We start from the raw sequence: 12,104 nt of genomic DNA on the forward strand, positions 1-12,104 counted from the left end.
AAAGCATGTTTATTTTAATATTTTTATTCTTAGCATTTTCCTTCATAAAATTGCATATTTTGACAAAAAAAAATCCGTTTGAGTAAGAGGATAAAAATGTCAATTCCATTTCCAAACAAAGGTTTGGACAGTATTGACTTGGGACTGGATATGAAGAAGAAGACGACTACGACCCCTGACCCCTTGACTCCTGAGAACAATTATCCATCTCTCATTCTATTAATACCGTCCGATCAAAAATTAAGAGTGGTTCTCAGGTTGCCACGTGTACACCCTATACGCTAATACCCATACTCAAAAATCACCCCATCCACCATGGCCGATTCATTCCGTCCTTTCCTTTCACTGGTTTCAGTGCCGTCTGTATTACCCCTACTGCCTCCTGGGCCTCCATTCCACTTCATCCATGGCTGAATCCATAGCGATGCTTCCATGGAGCATCTCCTCTGCTGCTCCCCTGGACCATCGGTAAGTCTATCCAAGAAGGATTTTTCTTTTTCATCTTCGTTGATTTGAGTACCGAAGAATTGGAGTGTTTGATTCTTTTTTGGGTTCTGCTCTCAGAGTAATGCTTAGGGCAAATTGTAGCTCTCAGAAGCTCGAACGCTACTCTGGAACTTGTACTGAAGCTAGCTTTTCTAGATTGAGCTCGACTCAGCCTTCCTTACTGTTCTCTAACTCTAAGAAGTCGAGGCTAAAGTGCTTGCCTCCATTGAATGTGTTGGTGGACTCAGAGACTCAAGCTGTTCCCGCTAAGCCGCTTGTCGGGAATGATAAGATTGGGGTTTTGTTGCTCAATCTTGGAGGTCCTGAAACTCTCGACGATGTTCAGCCTTTTCTGTTTAACCTCTTTGCTGATCCGGTAAAGCTCCATTTTCTCACATATATGTGTATAATAATATAGTAGGTATGTACATATGTCTAGAAACACACACACACACAGACACAGACATATATATAAATTATATATTCTCAGGTGCTTCGGCCAAATGACTTATTGTGGGGTGATGAGTTTAGTTATGGACTCCCTCTTTCTATATTCACCTTTTATGTTTTTTTGGGAAGATGCGGCAAGGGTGTACTAGATTACGAATCTGGGTAGATTTTGCTGAAATTATTGATTATTTATAGTACTTTTTAATGGGTCATTATTTAAAGATTATTATCAGCTTAATAAAATATTGTTACTTGCTTTCGTTACTTTATTTTTATTATATTCTTTAATACATGTGAGCATGTCATGTCATGCATAATCATCGTTATGAATCATGGGATTTGTTAATTGTTTTTTTTTTTGTTCCTTTTCCATTTTTGACAATTCGTTAACTGTTTTGTTTGTACACATGAGTTTGAATTGTTGTCTAGTGTGCTAATACTCTTTGGACAGGATATCATTCGACTGCCAAGATTATTTCGCTTTCTTCAAAAGCCCTTGGCACAATTCATTTCCGTCTTCAGGGCACCCAAGAGCAAAGAGGGCTATGCCGCAATTGGTGGTGGTTCTCCTCTTCGACGGATAACTGATGCTCAGGCATGCAATTTTTTAAAAGCATACTGAACTTAGTCTATTGCATGACATTCTTTCGTGAATGATAAACTGATAACTTCTTTGTGATGTTAATATCTTTTCTTTTGTGCTCTGATATTTGATTCTGCTTACTTAACTATTTATCATTGTTTACTCAGGGTGAAGAGTTGAAGAAGGCCCTTTGGTCAAAGGATGTCCCAGCAAATGTATATGTGGGAATGCGATATTGGCATCCTTTTACTGAAGAAGCCATAGAACAGGTATCCATTTAGTTCTATAGATCCTTATTTTGATATACCCTTGACAATAGTGTGTGTGGCACATTGCATTTCAGAATCGGAATAACCATAAAAAAATAATATTATTGGAAACTGGATAGTTGGATAACTTTCTCTATTTCTTTAAACTTTTGTTGTATTTTGTCTATCCCTCAAACTTGCAGGATTTTACGTGCAAGGCTGTGAACTGTAGATATTTTTGTTGATTGATAAACAATTTTGCAGATTAAAAAGGATGGGATAACAAAGCTTGTTGTCCTACCGCTTTATCCACAATTTTCAATATCAACTAGTGGTTCAAGTCTTCGACTGTTGGAGAGTATATTCCGGTGATATCTAAGCACAGTTGCCATTATAATATTGAAATAAAACAAAAACCATTTTTTGTGACAAAAATAGATATTTGATTGATCAGGGAGGATGAATATTTAGTCAACATGCAGCACACAGTAATACCTTCGTGGTACCAGCGTGAAGGCTACATAAAGGCAATGGCAAATTTGATCGAGAAGGAACTACAAGGTTTTGACACCCCTCAGAAGGTACTACACTTGTATTATTAAGAACAAAAGGATGCTTATTCATTTCATGAATTTTTTAATAAATTTGTTAATGCTATTAAGATAGTTAATTCTGTTATAACAGTTAAGTTGGTAGGTTGTACTGAATGTATCCATAATCGGGGTGGAGCCAGCTTATGCTAAAGGGTGGGCATATTCCCCCCTCAAATTTTTTTCAAACGAGAAATTTTTTGTCAAATAATTAATTTTTTCCTACATCAAATATAGTAAAATTATATGTAATGCCACATTCAATTTGTCTACGTTAAACTTAATAATTATTGATGTAGTTTAAATTTAAATAATTATAACATGTTCACCCTAAACAAAAATCCTGGCTACGCTCCAGTCCATAGCGCCATTATAAATTTTATCATTCATTCAAAACAATTGAAAGTTTACTTTTTCTCTAATTTTCTTATATGGGATAACTGTCTAATCTACTTGAATTTGAAAATGCATGTTACCATGCATCCAAGCAGCAAGTAAAATATGCATCTCTCTTGACATAATAAACACTCAATTTTTAATCTATAGTTTATAAATTTTCTCATATTGAGCGTAATTGTTGTATTAAGTATAACTTGTTTTCTTTCAGTGTGTGATATTCTTTAGTGCACATGGGGTTCCACTTGCATATGTAGAAGAGGCAGGGGATCCATACAAGGCAGAGATGGAAGAATGTGTAGACTTGATAATGGAAGAATTAGAAAGAAGAGGCCTAAACAATCCGTATACTCTGGCATATCAGGTAATGTTAGTTTTTGCATAAACAATTCATATCTTTTCTTTCTTTTCTATTTTTTTGTCAGGAATTCTTATTTGTATCTCTAAATAGTAAGAAAATTAGATTTTTAGTATTCAGAAAGACCTTACTCCATGCATTTAAGTTGACTTGTGTAAGGGTATGGGAATGGGGGGATATTTTATTTATAATTCTTTTTAATATTTATTTTTGTGGACGAGACATAATTTTATTTTTTTGATGAAATGAGACATAAATTTTATGTGTAGAAAAATGCTATTTTCTTCCTACATTATTGTAAATTGTTGATTAAATTATGTTTGCATGTCTTATTTTCTGTGATTGCCATTTGAAGGAACGTGTGGTTTATAGTTTAGTAATTTCTTTCACGTATGTTGTGTCATATCCTATATCATCTGCTAGTTGACTGATATTGAACGTTCTTACAGAGCAGAGTTGGACCTGTGGAATGGTTGAAACCCTATACAGATGAGACAATAATTGACCTTGGGAAAAAAGGAGTCAAGAATTTGCTTGCAGTGCCGATTAGGTGATTAAACTTCTTGTCTTTTTGGTGTTCTTCTTCTTTACCATGGTGCTTTTTCTTTTTATCCATCTTGCATGCATGCGTGCTTACTTGCACGGTTAAATGTGTATTTTGTCTTAGATATTTATATGTGATGAAACTTGGCTTTGCCATTTATGTTTTAATGTTTGACTTTCAGCTTCGTGAGTGAACATATTGAAACTCTAGAAGAAATTGATGTTGAGTACAAAGAATTAGCCATAGAATCTGGTATTGAAAATTGGGGCCGTGTTCCTGCATTAGGATGTGAACCCACCTTTATTTCAGATTTGGCAGATGCTGTGATCGAGTCCCTCCCATATGTTGGAGCTATGGCTGTATCTAATCTTGAAGCACGACAGGTACTTTACACACTCCCAAGTCTCATCCAGCACAGAATATAATAACAAAAAGTCTCTTGGAAAGCTAGTAAATAAAACTTGGCAAAATCCATACAATAATTTCACGAAAATGCATATATTAGAGCCAAGCCCTTGTGTGTTTATCAACCCTAATTTCTGGTTTGGATTATACCTACTGGTGCAGTCTTTGGTTCCCCTTGGTAGTGTGGAAGAGTTATTAGCAGCATATGATTCGCAACGGAGAGAACTACCGCCCCCAGTGACAGTGTGGGAGTGGGGTTGGACCAAAAGTGCAGAAACTTGGAATGGGAGAGCTGCTATGCTTGCAGTGCTTGTTTTGTTGGTGCTTGAAGTCACCACCGGAGAGGGATTTCTTCACCAATGGGGTATTTTGCCCTTCTTTCGTTGAATCAAATCTCAATTAATTTCTATATATATTTTTTTTTTTACTATTTTTCTATGTAAACACAAGTTATTGGGGAGCCTTGTAAAGTTTTCTCTTTTCAGATAAAAAATGTCTGTAATTCATACCAGAGACTTCTTTCATACATATATGTATTATGTTGGTTACAGAATATCTAATTTAGGTAGTCTTAGTTGAACCACTTGCGTTGGTCAGGAGGAGACAGTATGTATTCATTAGATAGTAGCAGCACATGAATATGTATTGAAAAGATTTTGTGTTTTCTTGCACTTCCAAATATATATATAATTTTTTCTTCCCTCAAATTTATGCAGGACCATATGTTACTTGTCCAAATGCAGATCTATTGTTTAATTGTTTAATTTCATTTCTAACTACTAAATTTCATCATAAAGTATGACCTGTTGGTTGACTTGACTGTTTGTCGATGAACTATTTTCACATACCTGCTAATTTACCTATATACCTAATTCCTAAAAGAATATTAGATACCAAGAAGAGTAGGGGGGCTGCCTACGCAAAATTTCACAATTAATTTAAATTTAGTTAAATGTCTGATGTTCAAATTTTACAATAGATCAACTAATAAGACAGCTATAGAATTAAGAGAATTATAATTATTATTTTTAAATAAAAAAAATATCATGATTTTTTTTTTTTGAAAATAACCTGCCAGAATATATTAAAATTAAGTGGTATTTGTGGCAAAATTCTTTTATATTTTAATATTTATACACTTTAACTCTTTTATTTTGTTTTTTTGTGGTAAAACTTCCTTAAGTTTACTTTTCTTTGTAAATTTAAGGTGTCAGTTAGATATTACTGTTATATACCAACTGTATAAATTACTACTGTATCGATTTCAAGATTTTACTGTTACATATATAGGTGTATACAATGGTCATCCAATTGATATTTAACTGGTGTGTCAAATTTGCAAAGAAAAATAAACTTAAGGGGGTTTTGCCACAAGAAAAAAAGATAAAGGGATTAAGTGTATAAAAATCAAAACATAAGGGGGTTTCGTCACAAATTGCTCTAAAACTAATTAAGTTAGACCTCGTGGTCATTACAAATTAAGTTAACCGGTATGGAAGCCAGATCTACCATACCAGTGATATTACCGGCAAACGCCTATTTTGCCACATTATGGGACGCAAAGTTACAAAGTCTGGAAAAATATATGAAAAATTACAACTAGTGAACAGGTTTAAGAGCATTTCACATTGAATTACATAGTTACCAATACCCTAATTGAAAGTAGTTCCCTTGAGTGTGTTGATCACCGTCTCAGAGTCACTCTCTATCATCACAAACAAATGCTTCCTACGGGTCGCTGATTCGAGGGCTAACAAACAGGCCGCAACTTTTCTAATGAAAGGATCAGAGAAGTTGATGTTGTTGCGAGCTACCCACAAAACCGACTCCTTATGATCTCTTGCCAAGGCCACCACACACATTGAGTCGCTACCAACCTTAACATCGCAGTTGATTTTGTTCCAATCGTCTGGCGGCGGGACCAAACAGGAGTCATAAGAAACAAACAAGAGGCAAAATCTGCGTAATAAATAGAAATATAATCAATTCAACGCTTAATGTTACATATACAATTATTAGTATGAATCTTATCGTTATGAGTTTTCCATATCGTCTCCACTACAATTGAAGCATACAAAAACAACTCTTCGACCTCCACTCCTTTTCCTTTCAAGCTCCATAGAAAATTAACCCAGCCCCACATTCATGTTGGGTTTTGTGCCCTAAATAAAACCCTTTACAATCTGATTAGTTATCAATATAAGAAATTTGAAGTGATTTATGTTTGCATGAATTTTACATGCTTATGGTTTAATATGTTTTAATATATGCACAAAATCTGTTAAGTCCAGATCATATATTTATTCACAATTACAGTATTGTCAACACAGTGGAATGTGATTGGGATTATATGATTCAAAAGATTAAGTCCCTGTTTCATCAGTGTTTTGGATTTACACTAATGTGATAATCAGCGATGATGTGTACTTACACTTGGAGTAAGTGTTATGTTCTTTCCAGGACATTGGTAAAGTATACTAGTTTCGAATGTATGGAGTATACATTGGACTGGACCGATATTGAACTTAGTTAAGATATTATAAACTTACCGTTGTATCTTTCCAAGTCAATATCAGTAGTTGATCTTAGATTAAAAGAATCTGAATACTGATATGCTTAGGCTCAACTCAGGAGTGCTATTCATGTTCTTTGATTTATTAGTTAAGCCTACTTTTGGGTCAGGGTGATACGTATATTTTGGAAACATGATAGTATGATTGAGTGGGAGCGCTGAACATAAATATAGAATCTATAGCTTCTACTGGTGTATAGAAGTCAAGTGATGATTCCCTTCGAGCTTAGCTAAATAGAAGTAAATGGATGAGCTCTTGTTTCAGTGACTAATTTATAGATCACTAAAACATCATTTACAAGTAGCTAAGTGTTTTAAGGGGACAAATAGATTGAGGGGTGAAAACGGTAAAATTATCCCATCTCGATGTAAATCATCTATATAGAGGATCTTTGATCACATTAAGATTATAACAATAGTTAAATGAGATAGCATATCTATATCGTGAAACATATAGTATGCTCTATATAAGTCTGAGAGTGCAATTCTAAGTACTAAGAGTGGATTCAACGAGGAATTAATAAGTAGGGATTTACTTAGTAAATTCGGTTCACTTATTGGAAGCTCAGCATATAGATCCAAGGTCCCCATTCTAGTTGAGACTATACTGCTTGTAAGACTCAATAATTGATTTGTAATTAATCAATTATAATTCTAAAGTTAGACTATGTCTAATTTGTGAATTTTCACTAAGCAGGGGTGAAATTGTAAAGAAAAGAGATTCTAGGTTTATTTATTAATTAAGAGACTCTATATGTCTAATTAATAATTATATTAAATGACAATATTATTTAATAATCTATTTTAGTTATTAAATAATTAGTTTTGGCATTTAAATGGTTAGAATTAGAAAATTGGCGTTTTTGAGAAAATAGAAATAAAAATTATGAAACTGCAAAATCCAAGTAAGACCCATTAACACCTATGGCCGACCACTTGGATGAGCTTTTTCCAATTAATATTTTCATTATTTTAATGCCAAATAATTACTAACATAAACCTAGTAGTTGCCTATAAATAGAAAGTGATGGCTCAGTCAAAAATAAGTTTTTGAACTAGTTTTCTTCAGATTGCCTTTTTCAGAAAAAATGAGCCTTCCACTTCTCTCTCTATAGCCGACCCTACCTCTCTCTCTTTTCCTCTTCACAATTTCGAAACCTTAGTGATAGAGTAGTGCCCACACACAGCAAGTGGTACCTCAATTATAGATTGGAAGACTCTGAAGGATCACACACAAAGAGAAGGACATTCGGGCTCAGATCTTGATAATACTCTGCGACAGAAAGGATACAAGGGTTAGAGATCTGAGTGGAAGGAGACATTATTCCACTGCAACCAATGTAAGGTTTTCTTAACTTTATATGTGTTTAATTATCGTTTTTGAAAGTTCATATTTAGGGTGTTAAACAACATACTTGTGAGTAGATCTAAGATCCTGGTAAAATAAATTCCAACAATTAAGGCCCCAAACTCTGGTATAGGCATCACCCCCAGGGGGAAGACCTCCAAAGGTGAAAAGCAAAGTTACAGTAGAGAAAAAGATGTTCCATCGTTTCTTCTTCCTCACCGCAAAGGGGGCAAGGCACGTCTTCAATCTACATTCTTTTAGCAAGAGCTGACCTGATAGGTAAAACATTAGAGAGAATGCTTCACCAAAAGACTTTGTGGCATTCCAAGATCCTAGAATTCCACAGTTTCCAAAGAGCGAGAGCCAGTGGTAGGGGGCCCTCGACAAGGCCTAAGCAAGATAGATAAAAAAATGACCAGAAGGTTCCTTAGTCCAGATCCATTTATCGATGCACTGACCCCCCGGCCTTCCCCCTTTGAGGATATTATTGGTTGTCTCCTGGTAAAAAAGTAGTTGAGTTTGGAGATATCCCGATTCCCATTATCAGTAAGAAGATCCGCTACTTTCTCCCAACTCTCTAATCGTCCGTTTTTGGGGTGGGGAAGAAAGTCTTGACCATGAATCACTCACGACTCATCCCAAATATCTGTATCTTTTCCGTCCAAAATGAGCTTACAGGCTCCTTTCTTAAGAATTTCTTTAACTTTCAAAAGAAAATAATAATAATAATAATAATAATAATAATAATAATAATAATAATAATAATAATAATAATAATAATAATTAGTATTTTTTGTCCCTCAAACTTTTGACACTACCTAATATTGTCTCTTTGTCGACCGAGGTTTTCGGGAACCGATTTAATAATATATGTAAGAAAGTTGTAGGAAGTTTAATGCATGAGATTTTTACGTGGTTGGGGCATTAACGAGCCTTAGCTCACGAGTCTTTTTTATTTATGAGAGTATTTATTACAGAGAATGTTCTTGGTAGGTATTCCTCTTAGTTGCTCTCTTTAATTCTTATGAACCCAAAATTCTCGACCCCCGTTTTAGTGCGTTTGGGGGGTATTTATAGTATTTTTCTGGAGGGATCCCTAGAACTAAATCACTTGTCTTTCTGTGCAGGTTCAGTAGGGGCACATATTCCCAGCAGATACAAAATAGGAAATACATGACCTATACCGTAGGTATCTTAGGAGTTAGGTGGGTATAATATTTTATCCCTTCTTAATTGATGTGATCTCTCCTAAAGTAGTCGTCACTAGCCTTATTAATCATAGCGTAATAGCTGCAATAGAGGGGTTACACCGTCAGTCATATTGTTTATGGTAGTTCCAATACGTTTTCTCCCATGTGGCATTAAATGCGAGGTGACTGTTCAAATAGAGTCCAGGACCTCCCGAAGATGCCTTAACACGGCTCTAGCCTCCGGGAGTATGTGGAGCCTTCTTCCATCATCTCCGGGAGTTATCTTCTCATTGACACTCCTGTTGCCAAAGACTTAGTCGATTTCTCTAAGAGTTGAGCCTCTCAGCTCCACGTGTCATCGTTATACTGGTCCACGTATTTTGGGCAAAATCAAAGGCAACACTCTTAAAATATACAACTTGTTAAAAATTTTCTCTAAGATATGACAATTACATAATCATGCCTATTTTGTTAGATTTCGTTTCTTTTACCGTTAAAAATTAATATTTTTATTCTCAAACTTTGACCAATACAAATTTTGTCCCCTTTTATTAAAAAAAAAATAATTTTAAAAATTATAATGTTGTATAAATTTTGAAAAATAAAGAAAAATTATTAAATAACTTGATAAAAATATTAAGTTTACTTAAAAACAACTTAAATTATTCTCTAAGAAAATATTTTCAAACTTTATTTTATTTATAAACACGTATCTTAAAAAATCAAACTAAAATTATTGAAAATTTAATAAATAATTTAAACAAACTAAAATTTTTTGAAGAAAAAATCAAACTTATATATAGTTATAAACACATATTTTAAAAACTAAAGAAAAAAAATTTTAACTCAATAAAAATAAAAAGTTATTTTGAAGAAAAATTAGAAATTAAACTAAAATTACTTAAATAAATTAATATTTTTGGAGAAAAAAATAGACTTGTTCCCATAAAATTTAATTTTTACAAAAATTAAATTTTTAATACTTTTTTATATCTAATGGATTTTTTTAATAAAAAATAAATAATTTTTTAAATTGCTTACTTAATTTTAAAATTTTAATTTTTTTTTTATTTTCTTAATAATCCAAAATGGATTTTTTTTTTTTTTTACGATCTAAATTAGTTTTTTAAGATATACTGTTGAATCTTTCTTATTTTTATTTTGAGAGGCAAGATTTGATAGTTGTCAAAATTTAGGAGGTAAAATTTATAATTTACAAATACACATTTAAACAGAGTAATAGAACAAAATCTAACTAGACTAAATTTTTGTAAAAGTTATAATAAAAATAAGTGAAAATTACATCAAATATAGAATTTTATATAAAAAAAGTTACAAAAATATGACATTTATAGGTTTGCCACTCTTCTATGGTATTTTTTCACATTTAAGATTTTTAATGGTATTTAATATAACATACTTTTGTAAACCTAATATCCAAATCCATATTTTATGTTTTTGTTTCTAGCTTAATTAGTTTTATTTTTTTTCTTTAGTTTATTTTATATTTACATTTTAGGGTTTCTTTTTATTTGGGAAATTTACATCAAATACTAATTTTTTTTCAAACATTATATTTATAATCTGACAAGGAAATTTTTACATTTATACTTTTCTTAATTTTTTTTTTCTTTTTTCACTGTTTTTTACTTATTAAAGCTTCAAAAAAGCCTTTTTTTTTTATATATATTTTTTTAATCAATTTTGACTCTCTTTTTTCTTTTCATTTTTTAAGTCAGTTGCTGAGTTTTTTTCTTTCTTTCTTTCTCTTGTCTCTCTATTTTTTTTCTCAAACTAATTTTTTGATCTTTGTATATGTATATATATATATATATATATGGAACACTTCTTAATGGGTAATACACATTGATGGGCACTAAAAAAAATTAATAAGGTAACAATCTAATAACCTTTTATTGTAAGTTTCCAATAATTATTTTTTTTTAAAAAAAAAATTATATTTATTTTTTATAAAATTGGAAATAATAATTACAACCAATAGTTTGAAAAAATTATAAATTATTTTTAAAAATTAATTGAAATTACTACTTCATTACTTTATGAAATTGTGAGTTTATTAATAATTTATTATTGTAAAACTAAGAATCATTTACATGTATATTAATGTGTTTTTTTATTAGATGAATAAGAGCTTGATTGTGGAATCCAATTGTCTTAATATTATTGATACTCTTAAAAATAAAACGCTACAATACTTCTTAGTTCTTACTTAGGGTATCATTGTTAGAGAAATATTATTATCTAATAATTTTTTTGACATTACCATGCATCATTCTCCTAGAATAACTAATGAAGTGTTGTTCATTATTTATATTCTTAGGATTGGAAGATGATAATCTTCTCTACGGGTTAAGTATAATTTTTTGTGCTGAAATTCTTGTGTTGACAACTGCCATTATTCAATAATGTTTATGACACTTTTTTTCTTCGTTCATTTTTTTTGTTAAAATTTTCTTCACCGATCTTGTTCTTATAGGTTTTAGTTGGCTCAAGTATTTTTAAAAAAATAAAAACATATAAATGATTGTTAATTATTATGAAATTAAAGATTTTAGGTTTAGAAAAAATCTTATACATTTTATATGTATTAAAGCTTAAAGCTTAAAATTATTTTTTTTTGTTCTCAGTAATGCAATTTAGAATTTTAGTTTGAAGAAATTTTATAAAAAGATAAATATACACTTTTTTTCTTTTTAATCTTTAAAATAATTTTTATTAAAAAAAATAGTTTGTTTATTTTTTTAGTGTGTTTTATTTTTTAAATAACAATTCTATGTATTAATTTTTTATTTCTATTAATAGTTTTATTTATTTTAAGAATATAGAGAATAACAAAATTGGCAAAATAGGAAATATTAATTTTTTAATATTTAATTAATGATTATAAATATCAACCATTAGATATTTGATCTA

General features: G+C 31.5%; 1 protein-coding gene across 1 annotated transcript; it reads left to right on the forward strand.

Annotated features, from left to right (window-relative positions):
• The first annotated feature begins 251 nt into the window (after positions 1 to 251).
• LOC115719351 (ferrochelatase-2, chloroplastic) lies at positions 252 to 4,767 on the forward strand. Its single transcript, XM_030648348.2, has 10 exons — positions 252 to 468; positions 565 to 862; positions 1,388 to 1,531; positions 1,687 to 1,788; positions 2,032 to 2,135; positions 2,222 to 2,348; positions 2,965 to 3,117; positions 3,561 to 3,661; positions 3,837 to 4,038; positions 4,223 to 4,767. The coding sequence occupies exons 1-10, from the start codon at positions 407 to 409 to the stop codon at positions 4,445 to 4,447; spliced, it is 1,518 nt and encodes a 505-aa protein (XP_030504208.1). The 5' UTR covers positions 252 to 406; the 3' UTR covers positions 4,448 to 4,767.
• Positions 4,768 to 12,104: the final 7,337 nt, after the last annotated feature.

The sequence above is a fragment of the Cannabis sativa genome, chromosome 2 (genome assembly GCF_029168945.1).
Source record: "Cannabis sativa cultivar Pink pepper isolate KNU-18-1 chromosome 2, ASM2916894v1, whole genome shotgun sequence".
In the NCBI taxonomy this organism is placed as follows: Eukaryota; Viridiplantae; Streptophyta; class Magnoliopsida; order Rosales; family Cannabaceae; genus Cannabis; species Cannabis sativa.

What these genes read in the sequence shown, in the direction of transcription:
- LOC115719351 (XM_030648348.2), top strand. Translation starts at nt 407, where the DNA reads ATGGCTGAATCCATAGCGATGCTTCCATGGAGCATCTCCTCTGCTGCT. An exon ending in GACGGATAACTGATGCTCAG is followed by an intron (nt 1,532 to 1,686) that starts GCATGCAATTTT and finishes TTGTTTACTCAG; the next exon opens with GGTGAAGAGTTGAAGAAGGC. An exon ending in TTGCTTGCAGTGCCGATTAG is followed by an intron (nt 3,662 to 3,836) that starts GTGATTAAACTT and finishes TTTGACTTTCAG; the next exon opens with CTTCGTGAGTGAACATATTG.